Source organism: Carcharodon carcharias, chromosome 11 (assembly GCF_017639515.1).
Source record: "Carcharodon carcharias isolate sCarCar2 chromosome 11, sCarCar2.pri, whole genome shotgun sequence".
NCBI lineage: Eukaryota > Metazoa > Chordata > Chondrichthyes > Lamniformes > Lamnidae > Carcharodon > Carcharodon carcharias.
The window spans coordinates 51,849,507-51,874,367 of NC_054477.1; the positions used below are offsets into that span (position 1 = coordinate 51,849,507).

The window sequence follows — 24,861 nt, forward strand, 5'->3', positions numbered from 1 at the left end:
ATATAATCTGTAATTACCTGCTGCGTTACTGCATGCTCAGCAGAATTTTTATTAGTGATCATTGTAACATCTGTTACAGCTCTTTTCTGTCTTCTAACTAGTTTAATAATTGTTAGTTGAAATTCCCCTGTCACTCAGCATCTTTACAAAAAATACGTCGGGATCAGCGCTGAAAGCAAACATCATAATTTATGTTGCATCACTCCAATAAGATTGTTATGAAAAGTGTGTTTGGTAAGATTGAGTGCTAACTCTCATTTGCTCATGATGTTACCTTCCTCGGGTATTTTTCTTTGCCTAATTCACATTTCTTTCAATCCTATTTTTTAATCGAGCTGGATAGATAGATAGATCCTTAATAGATAGCAATCTAGCTACCTCACTTTTTTTTTTATTGTTCATTGAAAATTCTTTAAGTCAGTGCCTTTGGTGGAGAAAATGTGTATGGATGGCGAGATGTACCCCAAAAATTGAATGCCTTCTCGCATGTTCTTGCAAGTTGTGCCCAATAAATTGGTGAATATTTTTACAATTTTAGGACCAATATTTCTGGTCAGGTTTGCATCTTAAAGGCTTTCTTTCCTGGCTGGAGTAAAAATGCATAAACCTCTTCTCTCTTTACCCCATGTACGTGCAATTACTTCAATTAAAAGTAAGAGAATATTTACTAACAAATCAGGAGTTCATTCCTGATAAATTTTTACTTCTGATAGTTGTTTCTGCTCAGAATGCAAACCGGAAATGACAGTAACTAATCAAATCCTTGTTTCATATCACAGAATCTTAATGGCATTGAAAGAGGACATTTGGCCCATCATGTCTGCCCTGGCAGACATGAGCATTATGATCTAGTGCCATTGCCCTGCCTTTTCCCCATATCCTTGCACATTGTTTCTATTCAAATAATTATCTAAGGTCCTCTTGAATACTTCAAGTGAACCTGCCTCCACCATACTTCCAGGCACTGCAGTCCAGACCCGAGCCACTTGTATGAAAACGTTTTTCTCATGTCACACTTGCTTCTTTTGCAAGTCACTTTAAATCTGTGCCACCTCATTCTTGATCCTTTTATGAGTGGGAACAGCTGCTCCCTATCGACTCTGTCCAGCCCCCTCATGATTTTGAACATCTCTATCAAATTTCCTCTCAGCCGCCTTGTCTCCAAGGTGAACAGTCCCAACCTCTCCAATCTATCCTCATACCTGAAGTTTCTCATCCCTGGAACCATTCTTTTCTGCATTCTCTCCAATGTGCTAACATCCTTCCTATAATATGGTGCCCAGAACTGTACATAATATTCCAGCTGAGACCTAATGAGTGTCTTATATAAATTCAGCATAACTTCCCTGAGCATCTCTGAGCAATCTCTGGGTGTGAAATCACAAAAACTCCTGCCATTCAACATTGACATGCTGGAAGTGATTGATCTAACAATCTCAAGGGGCTTAACGATTTTCCTTTTAACTTGTCTTATAAGTTTAACTAATTTATTAGACTCTTTTGAGGAAGGAACAAACAAGAATAAAGAGGAACCTGTTGATGTGGTGTAGCTGTGAAGATTTCCAGAAAGCATTTGATAAGATGTCACATCAATGGTTCAGTTGACACAAGAAAACATCATGGTACACAAGACAGGAGAACAAGGTATAATGGGTAAGATATTAACATGGATAAAGGATTAGTTAGCTAACAAGAAGCAGCAAGTAGGGATAAATTGGTCTTATTCGGTTTGGCAAGCTGTAACTAGTGAAGTACCACAGGGATCAGTACTAAGGCCTCAACTATTTATAATCTCAATCAATAATTTGGATGAAGGGACCGAATGTATTTTTGCTGAATTTGATGATGACACCAAGATAGATAAGAAAGTACGTTGTCAGGAGGAGGTAGAGAGTCTGCAAAGGGACAGGTTAAATGAGTGGGCAAAAATTTGGCAGATGGAGTACAATATAGGGAAATGTGAACTTGTCCACTTTGGCAGGAGAATAGAAAAGCAATATACTGTTTAAATGGAGAGAGATTGCAGAACTTGGTGGTACAGAGGGATTTGGGTGTCCTGGTACATGATTCACAAAAAGTTAGTATGCAGATACAGCAGGTGATTAAGAAGGCAAATGAAATATTGGCATTTATTGTAAGGAGAATGGAATATAAAAGTAGGGAAGTTTTATTGCTGCTGTACAGGGCCTTGGTGAGACCACATTTGGAATACTGTGTACAGTTTTGGTCTCCTTATTTGAAAAAAAATTATAATTGCATTAGAAGCAGTTCAGAGAAGGTTCACTTGATTCATTCCTGGGATGAAGGGCTTATTTTAGGAAGAAAGGTTGAACAGGTTGGCCTATACCTATTGGAGTTTAGAAGAATAAGAGGTAATCTTATTTTAATGTATAAAATCTTGAGGGGACTTGTTAGGGCAGGTACAGGGCAAATGTTCCCACTTGTGGAGGAGACTAGAACTAGAACTAGGGGGCATGGCACGGATTTAAGACGGAGATGAGGAGGATTTTTTTCTCTGAGGGCTGTTGGTATGTGGAATTCTTTTTCTCATTGGGTCATTGAATCATAGACAGATTTTTTGGTAGACAAGGGAGTCGAGAGTTATGGAAGGCAGGCAGGAAAGTGAGTTGAGACCAGATCAGCTATGATCTTGTTGAATGTCAGAGCAGGCTTGAAGGGCTGAATGGCCTACTCCTATATTCCTATGTTAACTGTTGTCATAATAATAGTAGCGCTGTTGAATTTTATTTTGATATTATTCAATGTTTCTTTATTACCTAGGGGCTAGGTGAGGAGTAGAGATAAAAGCAGAGGCAGATTAGGAATTCTTGAGGTGGGGGGGTGTCCTTACTAAATATATTGATTATTCTGTGGCAATTCTGATAGTACAAATTATATAATGATAGGGTCTAAGGTGTAAAGCAATTATAATGCCCTTCATAAGATCATCTATCAATATCCTTAAACCTAGCTTCTGAAAAGTATATAGCTTACCTTTAATTGCTATATGACTCCCTACATATTTCCAGCTACCCAGCACATGTGCAGCATGTTATACACTGCACTCTCAAACTAATGGAGACCTTTTACTTACCTTTGGCCTTCCTTCAATCTGTTTAGATGCTACAGATGTAGCTATGACTCTGTAGGTTTGGTCTCACCACTAATTACACCATTCCAACCTGGAACTAATCTGTTTATTTTTATTCTGTTTTCTGCCTGCTACCTATTCCTCAATTCATGATAATATGGTGCCCCCAATACTATGAGATATTTGCCTAAGCCAGGATGATATGTGACTTTGAGTGGAGCATGAAGATGATAGTGTTCCCTTCTGGGTTTGGGAGATGCTGTCTAAGAAGCTTTGGCAAGTTGCTGCAGTGTATCTTGTAGGTGTATTATACTGCATCTACAGAGTGCTAGTGGCGGAGGGAATTAATGTTTAAGGTGTTAATCAAATGGGCTGCCTTGTCATGGATGTTGTTGAGCTCTTTGAGCAGCATGTTTGGGTTTGAAATGCAATCATTTCTCCATGTCCAGCCTGGCTTTCTGTAGTCAGGTGACCTTTGCCATGTAAGCAGACATCTAGGTGTCAGTTCGGTAAAGACCTACAATGAGAAAGTACTGCGAAGCTCTGCTGTCTTTAACACAAAACATGATGTCAGGAAGTGGAGCTAAAATTGAGATTTGAAATCCTGCAAATTCTGCAGAGAATATACTTGTACCGAGGCACACGGAAATGTTAAAAGTTGCAGAAAAAGAACAAGGAAAAGAAAACAAACGGAAGGTTGCAAGTAAAATACTGGGTAAGTGAACATGACATGAAACTTTCCTTTCCAAGCACTGTTGAATTGAAAGATGATACATGGTAGAACTGGCAGTTTTTACGCTTGCAGTGGCAAAACTACAAGATTGCAACAGACTTACTTAACAAGCCAGAACCGATAAGAGTAGCCACACTTTTCACACTGCTAGGGAGGGACTGCTACAAAGTGTATATCACTTTAAATTTAACTGATGAACAAAAAAAAAGACGGCAGGGATTTTGAAAGTCTTGAATGAATGCTTTGAACCCCTGAGTGAACGTTATGCATCAATACTATGAATTTAATACTAGAGCTCAACATTAAAAGGAAACCATTGAACAATACTTAACTGCAGTAACATAGCTTGCAGAATCCTTTGAATTTGGACAGCTGAAAGATGATTTGATTAAAGATAGGTTAACCTTAGGTATACGAGACCACTCGATGAACGAAAGTCCACTGAAAAATGAGAAACTGCTCAAGAAAGTGATGGACATGTGTAGAAATGCAGAAGTTGTAAACTGTCAGTTAGAGCACATGTATGAAGATACATTACACTGAGAGACATTACAGGCCAAAAGAGCAGAGTGATTGCAGACAAAGGGCAGAATACGAATACTGCGGAGGACATTATACAAAGGAAAAGAAGGATTTCCCAACATTGGCTCAGTGTTAACTGCAAGAAGCTAAATCATTTTGCACACAAGTGTTTAGCTAAAAAGCAAAATAAGCCTATATAAATGGCCACAGGAGAGACATCAGTGGAAAAGTCTGATCAAGAACTATACACAATACAAGAAGATGTTGGTTTTGTCAAGCCTATAGGTGATAAATGGTTTGTGACTGTTACAATGACAACCTCAAGAGAGTAGCAAGTGAACAAGTGTCAGATAGACACAGGTGTGTCATGCAATATCATGACCTTCACAGACTTGTCCGAAGTAGTTCAATATTGCGACATGATGGCAGGATATTCATACTGAGAGGACAAATTATTTTGAGAGCTCAATGCAATGACAAGAAGGAAGATCTACCGTTTCAGATCATAGGTGAGATCGCAGCAACCACTCAGCTGAAGCAAGCTGCAGCTTGGACTGGTAACCCTGAATGTGCAAACAGAGAAAGGATAACAAAAAACCCCAGAGGTAGGGCAACAAAATACCCCAGAGAGAGGAAAACAAAAGACTCCAGAGCAAGGGAGACAGAAGACCCCAGAAAGATGGAGACAATATTCATGTAAACCAAAAGATGGTTGCCGACTACATCGATACAATGAATTGGACAAGCCAAAGGTAAGTGAAGCAGTTCGACAGGAAAATGTTCCCATCAAAGCTGAACTGATAGATTTGAAGTGCAAGATTCTAGTTGAGTATATACCATTGAAAACGCACAATAAACTGAAGTCTTCAATGAGCCAAGCTGTGCAAGATCTGAACAAACAAATTTCAGAGACAACACAAAGATACCAGGAGGAAATAAAGACCCTCAATTCCACCGTTGGCAAATCAACGTGGGAGTTGATAAAACTCAACCAGACATACAGCCAGGCAAATAGCAGGCAGAAAAGGCACACAAAGAAGTTGCCACCCTGAAAGACTCCTTGACAAAGCAATATGTAGCCATGGAAAAACCTGAGGAGCTGGTCAAGGTACAAACCCTCAATGCTCTCAACAGGAGTCAGCCCATGTGGAAATATGGGACATGCATAGAAAAATTGTCACCCCGATCATTCGAGATGGAAGCAAACAATCAAATATACTGGCACAACCGCAGGCATCATCAAACAACTAATGAAGCCATTCCTTTACAGCAATCGGCCAATCAGGAAGATGCATTTCACCAGCTGCAATGAGTATGGAACTACCATCAATCACAGAGGTCCACAAGCCCCCAAGAATGGCAACGGAACCACAACAGTTGTTGACACATGAGAAGAGTAGGTATATATTGGGTAACTTGGGTAACTCTCAGTCACACATGATCCTGCAAGCCAATTTGTTTTTTGTTCAGTATTAAAAGGGGGGTGTTTGGGTTTGAAATGCAATCAGTTCTACATGTCCCATCTGGCTTTCTGTAGTCAGGTGACCTCTGCTATGAGGCAGCCTCTGTAAGCAGATATCTAGAGATCAATTCAATAAAGACCTACAATGAGAGAGCACTGAGAAGCTTTGCTGTCATTAAACATGAAACACAGCAGTTCCCAAACTATAGGGTGCAAACTCAGTTGAGGTTGCAGAAACAGCAAATGGGGTCATTAGAAATGAAGTCATGCTATTCTCCTGTATTGTTCTCGCAGTGAATTATTTTCTTCCCAACAGCTTCAGCAATCTGGCTATTCCATGACTTGTTGTTAGAAGTTTCACTGGGAAATGAGCAGTGCACTGCTAATTAAAGGAGGCAATTTCAACATATGTAACTTAAAGCCCTTATTCTATCCATATGTCTCTTACCCCTCCATCTCCCTACTCTCTCTTTAGCCAGCCTAAAGGTATTTTTTAAAGTTTATAGCAGAGAAGGTAGGCTTTTTGGCCCTTTGTGTTTGATCTGGTAGAATCCAACTTGAAAAGTGTTCTTGATTTTCACTTTTTTTTAAGTTAAGAACTATGTTGACTTGTATTGCAGACTGTCTCTTTTTACTGGTTTGCAGTTTCACAGATTTGCAGCTTTCTCTGGCACTTTGTTCAACTGCTGGTTCAGTATTAGTCAGTATTAATAGCTTAACAGCTGTGGGAGGAGCTAACTCAGCACCACCTTATCTCCTCTATGGACCACATTGTTATTATGAAGCAGCCGATGGGAAAGGTTGAGTTTTCAAATCTCAGATGGAGACCTGAAACAATTGTTATAACCCATTTTTGCAATTTGTAAACTTTGAAATTCAGGTTTTCAATTCAATAGCAATAAGACCACCGAGTCACGAGGATTTTAAAAAAACTAAATTAAACATTTATTAATACAAAGATTGTGAACACATACATATACCTACAAAAATGCTACTATAATGACTACAACAATCCCCTAATTAACCTGAATCTCAGTTACACCCTTGGTAAGGCAACAGTAAATTTCATGGATTTAAATAGACACAACTAATTCATCTTATTAATATATATAATTGTTAACAACAATTATATTACTAAAATACATTATAATGATGACAATTAATTAATAATTCTTACTTTATATTTGGTAAGTAACATGTAAATTATGGATTTATAAATAAAACTGACTAATTTTTTTCTTTTGCTCTTACTAGCACTATTGAGACTTACATGATTTCTACATTGATTTAATATTTCTATATACTTTAATTTTTAATATTATTTTAATGTAAATTTATTATTTATTTATATATATTTTTATTTTATATATATAATATTATAATTTTTATATTAATAAATAAATTATTACTTTTTTCATATTTAATTAATATATTATTAATAAATTTATTTTATAATATACAATAATTTTAATTATATATTTATAATTTATATTATCAAAAATAATTATTACAAAAATAATTTAATCTAATAATAATTCAATACATAAATATTGATATTTGAGAAAGTAAACTGACTTCTTAATTGTTAATGTAATTTATAGATGAAGATATGATTATTTCTTTGTTTTATTGTATGTAAATGATGTTCATGACTACTATGTACATTGCACTGATGATGTAAACTGTGAATGATTAGAGTAAGAATGAAATGTATTTATTTGTCCCCCTGTTTTGATATGCACGGTCAAATCTTCTGGTTAAGGTAATAGGGTACTTCAATGTCTGTGTTAGGAAGAAAAGCCCATACATAAGAGAAATAGAATCCAGATTACAACTCTGCAACCGTAGAACCATAGAAAAGTTATGTTTTAGAAAGAGGCCATTCAGCCCATAGTGTCTGCGCCAGCCAAAAAGAGAAAAAAGAAACTAGCCGCTTATTTTAATCCCACTTTCCAGCACCTGGTCCGTAGCCTTGCAGGTTACAGCACCTTCAGATACAAATCCCGGTACCTTTTAAATGAGTTGAGCATTTCAGCCTTAACCATCAACTTAGGCAGTGAATTCCTGACACCCATCAACCACCGGATGAAAAAGTTTTTCCTCTTGTCCCCTCTAATCCTTCCACCAATCACCTTAAATCTATGCCCCCTGGTAATTGACCCCTCAGACAAGCCTTTCCTGTCTACCCTATCTAGGCACCTCATAATTTTATTAACCACAATTAGGCCACCCCTTAGCCTCCTCAGTTCTCAGGAAAACAACCCTTGCCTATCCAATCTCTCCTCATAGCTGCAATTTTCAAGCCCTGGCAGCATTCTTGTAAATCTCCTCTGTACTCTCTCCAGAGCATCTATGTCCTTCCTGTAATGTGGTGACCAGAACTGTACACAAAATTCCAGCTGTGGCCTAACCAGCGTTCTATTCCGTCCCATCATTGCATCTCTACTTTTGTATTCAACACCTCCTCCAGTAAAGGAAAGCATTCCATATGCTTTTTTGACCAACTTGTCCACCTGTCCTGCCACCTTTGCGGACCTGTGGACATGTACTTCAATGTCTCTCACTTCCTCAACCCCACTCAATAACTTCCTGTTTATTGAGTATTCCCTTGCTTTGTTTGCCCTCCCCAAATGCATTACCTCTCACTCTTCCGGATTGAATTCCATTTGCCTCTTCTCTGCCCACTCAACCAAAACATTGATATCATTCTGGAGTCGACAGCTATCCTCTTCACTATCAACTATATGGCCAATTTTTGTGTCATTTGCAAATTTCCCAATCATGCCTCCCACGTTTAAGTCTAAATCATTAATATATACAACAAACAGCAAGGGCCCCAACACTGAGCCCTGTGGAGCACCATTGGAAACAGTTTTCCATTCACAAAAACATCCATCGACCATTACCCTGATTCCTGTCACTGAACCAATTTTGGATCCAACTCACCATCTTCCCCTGTATCCCATGAGATTTTGTGTTCCTGACCAGTCTGCCATGTTGAGACATTGTCAAATGCCTTACTAAAATCCATTTAGACAACATTCGCTACACTACCTTCGTCAATCCTCCTTGTTACTTCCTCAAGATATTTGATTAAATTGATAAGACATGATCTTCCTCTAACAAAACCATGCTGACTATCCCTGATCAATCTGTGCCTTTCTGAGTGACAGTTTATCCTGTCTCTCATAATTGTTTCCAATAATTTACCCAGAACTGAAGTCAGACTGACCGACCTATAATTTTTTGGCCTATCCCTCGCATCCTTTTAAAATAATGGTACAATGTTTGCAGATCTCCAATCCTCAGACCTTGCCTGTATCTAGTGAGGATTGGAAAGTGATCCTCAGAGCATCCGCTATTTCCTTCCTGGCTTCCTTGAACAGCCTGAGATACACACCATCTGGCTCTGATGATTTATCCACCTTCAAGGTTATGAGTCCCTCCAGTACTTCCTCTTTCACTATGCTTAATGTATCTAATATTTCACACACCTCCTCTTTCACTAGAATGTCTGCATCACACCTCTCCTTAGTGAATAAAGAGACAAAGTACTCATTGAGAACACTGCCCACATCTTCTGCATCAACCCACAAGTTACCATGTACACCTCTGATAGGCCCTACCTTTTCCTTTGTTATTCTGTTGCCCTTAATGCACTGGTAAAACATCTTAGGATTTTCTTTGATTTTACCTGCCAATATTTTTTCGTATCCTCTCTTGGCTTTCCTAATTTCCATTTTTACTTCACCCCTGCACTTTGTATACACCTCTAGGCTTTCTACAGTATTAAGTCTTTTGTGACTGTTCTAAGCTTTCTTTTTCTGCTTTATCTTGGCCCTGGTGACCAGGGGCTCTGGATTTGACAGTACCACCTTTTTCTTTGTGGGGATATGTCTATACTGTGCCCATAGAATCTCACCTTTGAATGCCTCCCACCAATTTGTGGCCCTGCCTGAAAATGTGTTCCATAGAGGGAATTAGGTGCTGCTGGGTTGGCTCCTCCTACAGTTGACGCGCTATTAATACTGACTCTTAAAATTTTTAGGTGAACCTGCAGTAGGGCGAGGTACCAGAGATAGTTGCAACTGCAGAACTGCAACCCAGCATAAACTGCAATCTGCATACATGTCAATTGTTTATTTAAAAAAGAATCAAGAAATGTGGAAATCAACAATCCTTATCAACTTGGGTTCTACCTGACCAGATACACAGGGCCAAAAGCCTTCCTTCTCTACGCTGAGGAGCTGGGAATTTTATCATAGATTTTCATATTTATATGATGTATTATATATTGACCTATAATATGCAAACTTTAATAACTATTTACTGAACATTGCCATGCTGCTTTATTGCTGTTTTGTTTTTGTTGGCACCTGGAGTGGCATTAATTTTTATGTTTTTAAAGTGGGTTGTATTGGAAAATAGATTGGGAAGCACTGTTGTTGCATATTGCAGGAGCTGCACTCATCTAGGCAAGTGGAGTGTATTTCATCATACTCTTATGTTTTGTCGATGGTGGAAAGGCTTTGGGGAGTCAGGACAGGAGTCTCTTATACAGAATATACTGCCTATGACCTGCTCCTGCAGCCATAGTATTTATGTGGCTGGTCCCATTAAGCTTGTGGGGAACGGTGATGATCAGGATGTTGATGATGGGTTATTCAATGATGGGAGTGAATGGAGGTGATTAGGCTCTTGCACCAGTACTTTTATTACCATAAGTGTTGCTCTCATTATTACTGATGTAGTTTAAATTAAGAACTGTAACTAAAATGACCTTGTTTAACCTAAGACTTGGTTGTTTGTTTTAGCAAATCCCAGATGTCTCCCCCACAGGAAGGTATACCACTTTGATGCCACTTATCTTCATCCTCACAGTTGCTGGCATCAAAGAAATCATTGAAGATTATGTGAGTATAACTGCGACTTTGCTTCTGTTAATACAAGAATAAACTGTCAAATAACAGATTTTCAATAATTCTATTTTAGTTGGTCCAGGAATTCCACTACTCTGAGAACCATAGTAGATATCATAATCTGTATTTTAAATATGATTTTTGGGTATAACAATGGAGGAATTTTTATTTTCGGCTTGGAGATATGAGCAAGTTAACACAAACTAATCATTTTACAAGTAATATTCAAAATAGCCAAAGCTAAATCAATAAAATTGAGTTTATATTTGTGAATGCTCAGTTAGTGATTATAGGCAAAAAACAGCTAAATTCTAAGGCATTCTATATCTTTTTAAATCTTTAATTATCCAGATAATGTACAAAAACATGAAGAACAGTAACATATTCTTTTCAGGTGAATGATACTTACCTAAGAACATACAGCTGAGGAGTTAAAAACAAGTACAGTGATGGGGAAAAACAGTGCCAAATAGCAAGTCTGGTGGATTTATTGCCAATGGGGTCAAGAAAAGTGACAAAAAAAGGAATGGATAAAAGTTCTGAATGGATTTGGATTATATTGTGAATGCGCAAACATGTAATGCATTGGAGAAAACCTGGGAATTGAGCCACAATTTAGAATGGAGGGGTACAATGTTAAAAATATAGCTTTTAACTGGGGTTAGATTGGGCATTATATGTTTCTGGCTTCAAGTCTTTAAAGAGAGCCAGAGAAAGGGAGACTTAAAGAAGTACTTACAGCAGTGTAAACAAATTTTTTATCAAATGGAAAAAATGCTAAATGATATTCACCTCAGAAAACTGAAGGAACTTAAAGAGGAGATAGTGGATGTATCAAATATAATCTTCCATAAATGTTTGGAATTGGGAATTGCGTTTGGAGGTGCAGCTTCAATGATCTTTCAAGTTGAGAGATGAGATTGAAGAGTCCATAAAAAGGCAAATTGGATTCTGGATTTCAAGTTTTGGGACACTGAGAATGAAAACAATGGAATTATGGATTTGTACATGAATTAGGCTATTTTCACTGGAGATTAGTGTGTTATGGGGAACGTAATACAGGTTTTAAAAATTCTGAAATGCTTCGAGAGAGTGAAAGAAAGCAATTTGCATTGATCAAGTGCCTTATCATCCTCGGGACATACCAAAATACTTTGCAACCAATGGATTACTTTTGAAGTATATTTAGCAGCCAATGTGCACAATACAATTTCTGGCAAATAGCCTTGAGCAGGCACATAAAACTCCAGTTTCATTTCTCATCCAAAAGACAGAATCCCTAATCATGCAGCATGGTTGCTGCACTAAAGTGTTAGCCCAGATGACGTACTTGAATCTGCATCCTTCTGACTTGGCAAAAATGCCACCAATTGGTGCAAACTGGAATCAAAAGTAAAAGATTGTTTGTATTGGTTGACAAAGAGAGTAGAGTCTCAAATTATCACTGGAAAAATGAAAGGAAAAGTGGAAAAAAGTTCCCCACTATTCGGAAAATAAAGTGCTTAACTGCTGGTGGCTTTGGGACAAAAACTAAAAGGCATTTTGGCTAAGTTTTTTGAGAAGGAGGAATATAAAAAAGACAAGCAGAATTGGGTGGAGTCATTTAAAGGGTTAATGCACGCATCAATGTTCAGCCATTTCTTTATATCAGATGGAGTAAATTGAAATGGCTGAAGATTGCCAATTGTGACGCTGGGCAGGAGGCTGAGATTAATCATCCACTCGGCCCTTCTAGCAAATGCTTCAGCATGCAAGTACAGCAAGTAATTAGGAAGGCAAATTGCATATTGGCCTTTATTACAAAGGGATTGGAGTACAGAATAAAGAAGTCTTGCTACAGTTGTACAGGGATTCGGTGAGGTCACACCTGGAATACTTTGTGCAATTTTGACTTCCATATCTAAGGAAGGGTATAATTGCATTGGAGGCAGTGCAGCGAAGGTTCACTAGATTGGTCCCTGGGATGAGAGGGTGTCCTTTGATAAGAGGCTGAGTAAATTGTTGCAAATGCTTCAGCTTTGTATTTTGCACTGATGTGCTGGGCTCTTCCATCATTGAGGATGGGGATATTCATGGAGCCGCTTCTTCCAGTTCGTTGTTTAATTGTCCACCACCATTCTCGACTGGTTTTCAAGCATAGTGATTTGCTTACCACTGAACTAAGGTCCGTGTTATGAAGATGATGGCATAAGAAATAGGAGTAGGAGTTGATCCTATGGCTCAGTAAAACCATTCCACCATTCAGTACAATCGTGGCTGATCTTCGCCTCAACTCCACTTTCTTACTCACTCACCAGATCCCTTGATTCCCTGGATTTCTAAAAGGTATTCGATAAGGTGCCACAAAAAAGGGTAATACACAGGATAAGGGCTCATGGAGTTGGGGGTGATATATTAGCATGGATAGAGGGTTAGTTAACAGACAGCAAGCAAAGAGTAGGTATAAATCGAGTATTTTCAAGTTGTCAGGCTGCGACGAGTGGAGTGCTACAAGGATCAGTGCAGGGGCCTCCTCTACTTGCAATCTATATTAATGACTTAGATGAAGACCATAAGACATAGGAGCAGAAATTAGGCCATTTGACCCATCGAGTCTGCTCCTCCATTCAATCATGACTGATAAGTTTCTCAACCCCATTCTCCCACCTTCTCCCCGTAACCTTTGAAAAATGTAGATTCCCATACCGGGAGTCGAACCCGGGCCGCCTGGGTGAAAACCAGGAATCCTAACCACTAGACCATATGGGACACTATGGAAGAGAGTAATATATCTAAGTTTGCTGATGATACAAAGTTAGGTCAGAATGCACACACAGGAGAACACAAACAGGCTGCAAAGAGATATAGATAGGTTAAGTAAGTGGGCAACAAGATAGCCGCTGGAGTATAATGTGTGGAAGTATGTGGTTATTCGCTTTGGTTGTAAGAATAGAAAAGCAAAATATTGTTTAAAAGACATGAAACTTGTAAATGTTGATGATAGAAAGACTTGGGTGTTCTCATACAAGGTACACCAAAGGTTAGCATGCAAGTACAACAAGCGATTAGGAAGACAAATTACATGTTGACCTTTATTACAAAGGGATTGGAGTACAAGAATAAAGAAGTCTTGCTACAGTTGTACAGGGCTTTGGTGAAGTCACACCTGGAATACTGTGCAATTTTGACTTCCATATTTAAGCAAGTATATAATTGCATTGGGGGCAGTGCAGCAAAGGTTCACTAGATTGGTCCCTGGGATGAGAGGGTGTCCTTTGATAAGAGACTGAGTAAATTGCATCTATGATCTCTGCAGTTCAGTAAAATGAGAAATAGTCTTTTTGAAATATTCAAGATTATGAAGGGACTTGACAGGGTAGCTATTGAGATATTGTTTCCCCTGGCTGGGGAATCTAGAACAAGGCAGCACAGTTTCAGGGTAAGGGGCCTATCATTTAGGACTGAGATCAGGAAAAATGTCTTCACTCAAGGGTTGTGGACCTTTGGAATTCTCTATTCTAGAGGGTTATGGAAGCGTCATCGATGAATATATTTAAGGCTGAGATAGAAAGAGTTTTGATCTCGGGAATCAAGGGATATGGGTAGTGCACAGGAAAGTGGAGTTGAAGCTCATGGTTAGCCATGGTCAAATTGAATGGTGGTGTATGCTCAACAGGCTGTATGGTCTTCTCCTGCTTCCATTCCTTATATTCTCATGTTCTGAACGGTCAAAAATCTGTCTATCCCAGACTTGAATACAGTCAACGATGGAGCATCTACAACCCTCTTAGAAAGAATTCTGAAGATTCGCACACCTTGAGTGAAGAAGTTGTTCCTCATGTCTGCCCTAAATTATTGACCCCTTATCCTGATATTGTGCCCTGTGTTCTCGATTCCCTTGCCGGAGGAACAACCTCTCAGTATTTACCCTGTTAAGCCCCTTCAGAATCTTGTATGTTTTAGTGAGATCACCTCTCAATTATGTACATTCCAGAGATTATAGGCCCCTGATGCCCTGCAATACCTGTAGCTCGGACTCCAGCTCAACATCTCTGGGTCAAAGTTGCTGGAGCTGCAGATACGGTTGTCTGGGATCGCAGAGCTCTCCAAAAAACAATCCCATGTTGCAGCTATAGCAAGCCTGCCATGTCTGTCTAACCTTATTTATTTATTTATTTGTTTGAATAGTTAATAAGTTACTTATTTAGGAAATGTATAGCTAGTTTCATTTCTGAAGCTTGTAGATAAAGAAAAAATATTCATCAGCTACTGAAAACAAGAAGAATAAAAAGGAGCTTTCCCCTCTGCACAGACATGCCACTGGAACCAAATTCCTGACTTTAGCAGCCTGTTTACGAGACACTCTGTGCTCCAATCACCCTGTGCTCCACACACTCATTTTACTTACGTAGCTTGCCATCAAATTTTATAATACAGGTTCCCTATTTGATTCTGCACCAAATGACTTCCCAGTTTTAAGCTAAAGCAGCATTTCCCTACAGAGGAAGGGAAGTTAAAGAAGAATTTTGATGGTACAACCAGTTCAAGAACAGCACAAATTCAGTTCTGAAAACACAAACCCTGCCACTCTACCGTCTGCTCTTTACTAAGGAATGATATAAATTGTGAAGCAAACATTGGGTGATGTCAGAGTAGTAAAGTAGAAGGAGGCAATCAAAAAAGAAAAGAACAATGCAGCTTAGGTATATTTTCTTAAAAACAATTCTGTGCAATTATCACCACTATTCATTAGCATTATCAGTTGTGTCTTATAAAATGTGTTGAAAAATGGAAACTTCAAAGCAGGACTTGCTCTTTTTTGCTATTGTGCTATATTCAATGAAAATATGTCCTTCTCATTTGGATTTTACTGCTCAATGTGATTGAAAAATTGCATTTTGATTCTAACTGAATTTATTGAATGAACCGTTTTTTAAAAAAAACTACACCGATGCTACTAAGCACGTTTAATGGCCGATTCTACCTGTTCGCAGTTGTATGGTTGTGCATTAGGATTCATCAAATTGATTTCTAGTTTCTTGAGTCGATCTAATGAATTGTGGGTGGATCTTATAAAAATGCCTGACTGATGGTTGGTAATATAAAATCTCTTTTGTGAGTTTTTCCTTGCATAGGATAGTTCATGTCACCATTTGGAATTTTTGAGAGAAAATTCACATAGTTGGACCATAACAGTAGTGCCATGAATGGTTTGTGTCCTTTTCTATTTTCCCACCTTGCAATGCCAACAGCATTTATTCTCATATCTTAAGAAATACAACCTGCAAACAGAGACAGAAAGAAAAATAAGAAAAAAACATTTTTGTGCTAGAGAACTCAGTGTCCTTTCTTATAGTTCCTTTATCAATAGCTAGAGTTAAAATGGAAGCTGCCCTCCCTCATTAGAGTTGAAAATAAATGACAGAAGCAGGCTGCCTATCAGAACCAAGCATGATTGGTTGATTTGAGACACAATCAGAGTAAAAGAGCTTTGTCATAAGTCCAAATTGAATTGTTACCATTTGATGTGACTGGGCCCTCAGTAGTTAGACAATATTATATGTAGTTGTCTGTTAGCATTCTATGGAACTGACTGTACTTAACTATGGTTTTGGACATGCGTGATTGGCAACATTGATTTCAGGGACTCTGCACTTGAAAGAAATCTCCTTTTGTTTTGAGTTCTGGCAGGAGCATTTCAACTCCAAGGGCAAACTGAAACTCACATAAGTCCACTTGCTGCAACTTGTTTGTCTTGAAAGTCTTTATTTCCAAATGCTCTGTTGTTTGTCAGCGACTTAAGAAAAACACCAATGTGCTAAGTGTGTATTAATGGTTTGTGGACTGATTTTAATTTTCTTTAAGCGTTTAGTATTTATCTTCTGGTATCATTGAAGTTGTAGCCTGCATACATTGGTCTGACAGCATGCTGGTTTCCAGCTTCAAAGATAACTGTAGAACATGCTGAACTTCCCATATATTCTTCAGTAAATTTGATTGTAAAAATTCATGTCTAGCCATGGAGATGAGAGCAAGTGCTGGAAAAGTGAGATGAACAAGTACCCTAAAGCTTGTCTTTTTCACAAAACTTTTTACTATCCTTTGCTTGAATAAGGGTTATGAAAAATTATTGAAGTACTCATCAGAGTGCAAATGATGAAGGCTGGTATCAGCTACTTTCCTTGTATGACTCTATGCCATCATTGTGTTGCAATATTGTTGTCAATGCCTAGTTTAATGTCTGAATTTGCTGCCGCCATTAGATTTATTTGAGCTTGTGTCCTGGATATTGATGAATTAGAGTATCACAGATTGGAGGGTAATGACTAGAATGTGGACAGGGTCAAAGAATAGATTAAATCCATAGGCAGTGAAAGCTCGTGCCAAATCTTTCTGTCTGGAATGAGATTCAACAAAAAGCAGTTTGTCTTTAAGTAAGAAACCCAGGTGAAAGTGTAGTTATCAGCTTTACATAAAAGCTTTCTTTAAAAAAAAACTTGTGATGAAGGTAAATATTAGCAATTAGTTAGATAAATGTTAAATTCAGTGAATCCCTAAAATAGCTTTTTTCTTAGACTACATGTAAATTGAGAAATAAATGCTGAGCTTAGAGCGGGTTTATAAGTTTGAAAAAGGGCTAGACAGACTTATGATTGAGATGATATTTTGACAGCAAAGAGGCATGACTTATACTCAGAACTGTAGAAAGAAATGAGTTTCTTCCTCATGTTAGCTGTGAATTAATTGGTTAGGTTTGTTTTTCATCATTGATGCAGGGTAGTTTGAGGGACGGAGCTCTTTTATTTTTTCTTGACTTCGAGGAGAAGTTGATGATATTCATTATCTGCGGTGTTTGTTACAGTTCTGGTGGGTATACAGGTGACTTCTAAGTCCATTCTGTGCCCGGACGGTTCTGTTGCATACAGGACAGGATATCATAGACGATAGAGTTTTTGATGAGTTGCTAGCTCGGGATTTCCTCTGCTTGCATTTTCTGTCTGCTTCTGATATGCACTTTCTTATGAAGGAAGCTGCACCGTTTTTATTTGGTTGCACCAGGTGCTGCAATCCTGGCTGAGCTTCTCCTCAGACTTGGAGTCAATATCAGAAATCCTAAATGAAGCCTTCAGAATGTCCTTGTAGTGCTTCCTTTGACTGCCATGAGAGCGCACCTGGTATCAAGCTCTTCATAGAAAATTCACTTTGGTAAATGAGTATCAAGCATTATGGCTGCATAAGCAGCCTAATTTAGTTGTGACTGCCTCAATATAATGCTTATGCTTGGCATGCCAGCTCAGGTGAACTACTCTGCCTGGTATTTTGTCCTACCTTATGATGTTCAGAATCTTCTGAAGGCAGATCAAGTGAAAGCGGTTGAGCTTCTTGGCATGAAGCTGGTAAACAGTCCAAGTCTTGCATGTTAGAGCCCAGTGGGCTCTATAGACATCATAGAATGATTACAGCACAAATCACAGAATTTGTGAGCTGTCTTCAGTGCAGAAGAAGCCATTCAGCCAGTCATCTCAATACTGCCTCTCTAAAAGAGCAATTCACTTAGTGCCACTTCCCCACCTTCTCCCTGTAGCCCTGCACATTCTTCCTTTTCTGGTAATTATCCAATTCCCTCTTGATTGAACCTGCCTTCACCACACACTTGGCTGTGCATTCGGATCCTAATGACACATTGCGTAAAGAAGCTATTCCTCATGTTGCCATGGCTTCTTTTGTCAATTACCTTAAATCTGTGCCCCTTGTGCTCAATCCTTTCACCAATGGAAATAGTTTTTCCCTCTCTATTCCCTCCACACCCCTCGTGAGTTTGAACACCTCTATCTAATCTCCTCTCAATCTTCTCACCTCCATGGGAAGCAGTCCCAACTTTTCCAATCAATCTATGTAACTGAAGTTCCTCACCCCTGGAACCATTCTCGTGAATCTTTTTTGCACTCTCTCCAATGTCTTCACATCCTTCCTAAAGTGTGGCTTCCAGAACTGGACGTAGTACCCAGCAACTCACCCAGGCTCCGTTGACAGTACCTTCCAAACCCTTGACCTCTACCACCGAGGAGGGCAAGAGCAGCAGATGCTTGGCAAAACCTCCACCTGCAAGCTCTCCTCCAAGCCACACGCTATCCTGATTTGGAACTGTATCACCATTCCTTCGCTGTCGCTCGGTCAAAATCCTGGAACTCCATTCCAAACAGCACTGTGGATGTACCTAAACCACATTCCCAGTGGTTCAAGAAGACAGCTCACCATCACCTTCTGAAGGGCATTTAGGGATGGGCAATAAATGCTGGCCTATAAATGATGCCCAGATTGTGTGAAAGAATTTAAAAAATTGGTACTAAACCAGTGTTCTATACAAGTTTAACATAATTTTCTTGCTTTTGTACCCTATGCTCCCATTAACAAAGCCTAGGATGCTGTATGCTTTAGTAACCATGCTCTCAACCTATGCTGCCATCTTCAATGACTTACGCACATATACATATAAATCCACATCTAGGTCCCTCTGCTGCTGTACCCCTTTAGAATTGTGCCGTTTATTTTACGTTATGTTTCTGCAATCTTCCTACCAAAATGAATCACTCGTACTCCCCTATGTTGAATTTCATCTGCCAGTTGTCCATCCATTCCACCAAATTGTCCAAGGCCTTTTGAAATTCTATATTATCCACCTCACAGTTCACAATACTTCCAAGTTTTGTATTGTCTGCGAAGTTTGAAATTGTGCCCTGTACACCAAGGTCTAGGTCAGTAATATATACTGGGAAGAGCCAGGGTCCCAACACTAACTCTTGGGGAACTCCACTACAAACCTTCCTATTGCCTGAAAAACACCCATTAATCACTACTGTCTGACCCTTGTCACTCAGCCAATTTCATATCCATGTTGCTACTGTCCCTGTTATCCCAAGAACCAGGCCAAGCAGTGCCTCCTTTCTTATTGCTGCAGAAAATTTTCCTGAACACACCTTTGGAACTCTTGTCCCTCTCTGTCCCAATCTGCAACAGTAACTCTCAAATCTTATTTACTACACTTTGCACATTCACGTACATGCACAGTAACCCTAATTTAGACTTTATTATTTTCTCCCTTACTCTGAACAGACCTAATAACTTAGTATTTCTTACTGTAGTGCTATCTGTCTCTCCCAGTATTCTGTATACCTTGGTGGTACTCTCGGATATTGCCTCCTGGTTCCCACAACCCTGCAAACCATCCCCAATAGCACTAGCAAATCGCCCCATCAGAAAATTGGTAGGCAGACATACAGCCCTTCATTCTTAGATTGATGTCCAAAGCCTGCCAAAGGCTACACTTGCTTTGGCAATTATTGCATGTGTCTCATTGTCAGTATAGACAGCTCAAGTGAGTCTGCTGCTGAGATAAATGAACTTATCCTCTGCTGACAGGTTCTGGTCATGGACTCAAACCTTAGACTTGAGAAAAGAGTTTGCTAAAGCACAGTAGTGCATTGCTTCAATTTTCTTCACGCTAATCATAAGGCCGAAGTTGTCACATGTATTGGAGAACAAGCCCATGCTTTGTTGCATGCCCAACTCTGAACCAGCAGTGAGTGCACAGTTATCGGTAAACAGGAAATTGCAAAGTATGTCCTTGGAGAGCTCGGTCTTTGCCTGAAATCGTCTCAGACTGAGCAGCTTCCCATTCATGCGATACCTGATTTCAATGCTAGAATCACCAATATGGCAGGCATCGGAGAGCAATGCGGAGAAAAATATGCTGAACAAGGTTAGCACTAGTATGCAGCCTGTTTAACTCCTACTGATTGGGAATGGGCCAGAAGACTCAGCATCGTCCAGGACATGCACAAGCATGACATCATGGAACTGTTGACTCATTCTGATGAATTTCTTGTGGCAGCCCAATTTTTCCATTATCTTTTAAAGGCCCTTATGGCTGACTGTGTCAAAGGCCTTGGTCAGGTCAATAAAAGTGGTGTATAGATCCATGCCCTGTTCTTGGCATTTCTCCTGGAGCTGTCTACCTGCAAACACCGTATGTTATGACCGGGATGGGAGGAGTGTGCAGTTGATCTAGTCCCACCACTCCATAGTTCGCATCCTTAGATTAAAAGTTTAATTCACTCACCAAAATGGCCAATTATTTATCTTTGCTACTGTCAGACTGTCATGAAGCTGTTAATGTATATAATGTTTCAGAAAATATTTTCTTTTAAAATAGAAGTTTAGTCTGTGGGTATATCTTAATTGGATTAAAGCCAGCTAGTCTGGGTGCTTTGATGTGTACTAGTTTTGTTATGTAAGGGAGATAGTGTACATTTATATTTTTTGAACAGAACATTCAAGAAATGGGGTGAAAACTTGACGCCTATCTAGCAAATACAAGCTGTATGTTTACATTACGAATAAAGGTTGGTACTATGAAAGGGGTTTCATTGTTAAAAGGTGAAGTTCAAGGAGTCCAGTGAGGCAATGAGAATTTGAATTCAATCAGTGGTGGTAGGTATAACTTCAGCAGTTTTCGGGTGTGCAGAGGAGAGGCAATGTAAGATCAAAAGGCAGCTCCAAGCCTCCAATTGGCTCCACAGTGAAAAGAACCTCATTTTGAATTCGTGAGCTGACCATGCTTTGCCTAGTGTTTGGTTAACTCTATGGGTTGCTGTTGTCTAAATGGAGATTAGTTTGTGAATTTGTTAAAAGTTATTATAGTAATAATTTGTAGCCATGTGTATATATTTTAACCTGTGAAAATTAATAAAATGTTTCAATTAGTTTAGTGTAAAGCCTTGAGAATTGGTGATCTGATTCCTGAATTTAGAGTCGCATCTCAAACGTAACACTTAAAATTATAGGTTATAACAGTTGTTTAAAGTCACCCTCTGGGAATTTTAAATAACTCTGCTCTACCAACTACATCGGTCATAACAATTGGGGGCTTGTCCAGGATAAATTATATTTCTAATTCCTCGATTGGTTAGGAGTTGGAAAATCTTAAGCTTACGAGTATGAGAGTCACTTTGAATTCAGGAGTTGGTGAGGTATTTTAGAAAAGGTGAGACTGCAGGATAGCTTTTGTAATTGCTAAAATTTGTATGGGAGTAGAAGAGATAACTCTAACTGGGTTGGAGAGAATAACAAAAAGTAAGTTAACAGAGTTGGAGGATAAGTTACAATTGGGGTTACATTCAGGAGCTAGGAACTCAGATATAGTTAAAAGTATAGCACAGCATCTACAGTTGGAAGTGAAACCTGATACTAGTGAGTCACAGCTGGAGGGAGGGAGACTTCAGTTACAAATGAAGATGCTAGAATTTGAACAAATAAAGGAACTGAAAAAGCTTGAATTTGAAGCAAAGGACAGAGAAATGGCTTTTAAAAGGGAATTAGAAATTTTGAAGATAGAAAAGGAGGAAAGAGAAAAAGAGAGAGAATTCCTACTGTAAATATTGGCAGTTAGAAAAGAGATGTCAAGGAAGGAAGGATTTATCTCTAGAGTAGAGCCCAGTTGGGGATATGTTTAAATTTCTACAAGCTCTTCCAAAGTTTGAGGAAACAGATATTGAAGCATTCTTTATTTTATTTGAGAAGCTAGCTAAACAGATGAAATGGCCACAGGAAAACTGGATGTTATTATTACAGTCTAAGTTGTTAGGTGGGGGCTTGAGGTATATGCTTTACTTTCAGAAGAAATGTCGGTGAATTATGATATGGTGAGAAAAGCTATTTTTAAGTGCATATAAGTTGGTTCCTGAAGCATACAGGCAGAAATTTAGGAATATGAGAAATCAGCCTTGGGAAACTTATATTGAGTTTGAGACAGTAAAAGAAAATAATTTTGACCGGTGGATATGGGTGTTAAAAATAGAGCCAACCTATGCAGCTCTTAGGGAAGCCATTCTTTTGGAAGAATTTAAAGATCCAATGCCTTCGGTAGTGAGAACTTACTTGGAGGAACAGATGGTTGACTCTATAAGACAAGCAGCAGAGATAGCTGATGATTATGAGTTAGTTCATAGAGCTAAATCTTTTTTCTGTCATCCTTTCAAATTGGAAAAGGATAAAAAGTGGGAAGGTGAAAGGAAGGCAGGTAGTCAGGGAAGAGAAGGAGTAGCTGATCTTCCCAGGAAGTTTTTTCTCAGAACAAAAAGGAAGGTGTTGAAGGTAGCAGTGACATTCAAAACTGAGGTGTTTTCATTGTAATAAAGTGGAGATCACAAAGTCAGTGTGTTGGAGATTGCGGGGGAAATCTGTAGGAATTATTGGGATGCAGAAAAGCTCTGGAAGTAAAAGTACTGTGGGTTCTGAGGTTCAGGCACAGGAGAAACCAGTGGTTTGTGTACAGGTGAAACAGTGAGTGAAAGAAATAGAAGTGGGATTGTGTTCACAGTTTACTCAGAATTCTGAGGGGCAGGTTGCAAAGATGTTTAAAGATTTTGTTTCTGAAGGGAAAGTCTTTCCAAGTGTACAGGGTGGGGTAGGTAAAGATGTCAAAATTTTGAGAGACATGAGCTAGTCAATCCTTAATGTTGTGGGAAAGTGATACTTGTTGTTCAAAGGGAGTGTTGCAGGAGAAGAAGGTGATAATAAGTGGCGTTCATGGAGATGCTAAATCTATTCCGTTGCGGAAGGTAAATTTAAAGAGCAGATGGAAGACGGGTGAAGTTATAGTTGGAGTGGTGGAAAAATTGCCCATTGCAGGGTCTCAATTTATACTGGGTAATGACATAGCTGGATCGCAAATTTGGGTGATGCTTAGTTGAGCAGCCTGTAGAACTGTTTTCAACAAAAGTGCTGCAGAAGGAACATCCTGGATTGTTTCCTGATTATGTTATAACAAGATCAAAGGCCCACCGGGAAGAACAAAATAAACAAGATAAGCAGGCAGTTTAAAGGCAAGAAGAAGGTGTCAAAACCCAATTAGCTGGTACTGTATTTGATAACATTGTTCAGGAGGAAGGAATACAGGACAAAAACAAAAAATCTGCGGATGCTGGAAATCCAAAACAAAAACAGAATTACCTGGAAAAACTCAGCAGGTCTGGCAGCATCAGCAGAGAAGAAAAGAGTTGACGTTTCGAGTTCTCATGACCCTTCGACAGTTCTGTCAAAGGGTCATGAGGACTCGAAACGTCAACTCTTTTCTTCTCTGCCGCTGCTGCCAGACCTGCTGAGTTTTTCCAGGTAATTCTGTTTTTGTTTAGGAATACAGGACAGTTTGGTTGAAGTATTTAACTCAGAGAGGTTAGTGGAGGTACAGAAAAATGATTTGCAATTAAAACAGTTATATCAGAAAGCTTATTCAGAAACCGGAGCAAAATGTATTCCAGTATGTTATTACCTTCGAGGGAATATATTAATGAGAAAATGGCAGTCAGATCATGTCTCAGCAAATGAAAGCTGGAAGAAGATGCATCAAATTGTTATCCCATTGGTTGTAGAAATGAAATTCTGAAGATTGTTCATGAAACTCCAATGGGAGGACATTTAAGAATTAGGAAAACACAGGAAAAGATGGAGGTGTTTTTTGGCTATGATTGCATAAGGATGTAGTCAAATTCTGTAGAACCTGTCATATATGTTAAGTAACAGGAAAATCACAAGCAGTGATTAAGCTGGTGCCTTTAAACCCAATACCAGCATTTGAAGAACCTTTTACCAGGGTCATGATTGATTGTGTAGGACCCCTCCCTAAGACTAAAAGTGGAAATCAGTATTTATTGACAATAATGGATGTGTCTACTAGGTTTACTGAAGCGATATCATTAAAAAATATTACAAGTAAGATGATTGTGGAGGAGTTAATTAAATTATTCACAACATATGGTTTACCTAAAGAAATATAATCAGATCAGTGGTCAAATTTCATGTCACAGCTACTTAAGGAAGTAATGAACAGTTTGGGGATAAAACAGTTTTAAGTCAACAGCTTATCATCTGGAGTCACAAGGAACTTTGAAAGATGGCATCAAACTCTAAAATCTACAATAAGAGCACACTGTCAGAATTATGCACAGGACTGGGATATGGGAATTCTGTTTTTATTATTTGTTATTTGCTGTTAGAGATACTAATGCACAAACTGGCTTTAGCTCTTTTGAACTAGTTTATAGTCATGAGGTAAGGGGACCACTGAAATTGATTCAGGAAAAATTGGTGGGTTAAA

General features: G+C 38.8%; 1 protein-coding gene and 1 non-coding gene across 3 annotated transcripts in view; one reads left to right on the plus strand and one right to left on the minus strand.

The window, feature by feature from the left end:
- atp8a2 (ATPase phospholipid transporting 8A2) overlaps nt 1-24,861 on the plus strand; it is a 631,244-nt gene that overhangs the window by 112,280 nt on the left and 494,103 nt on the right. For both annotated transcript variants that reach the window (XM_041199633.1, XM_041199634.1), the window contains one exon: nt 10,623-10,721. In XM_041199633.1, coding sequence (XP_041055567.1) covers nt 10,623-10,721 — 99 coding nt within the window. The remainder of the gene's footprint in view (nt 1-10,622; nt 10,722-24,861) is intronic.
- trnae-uuc lies at nt 13,404-13,475 on the minus strand. Its single transcript has one exon. It is a non-coding gene; the product is annotated as a tRNA-Glu (tRNA).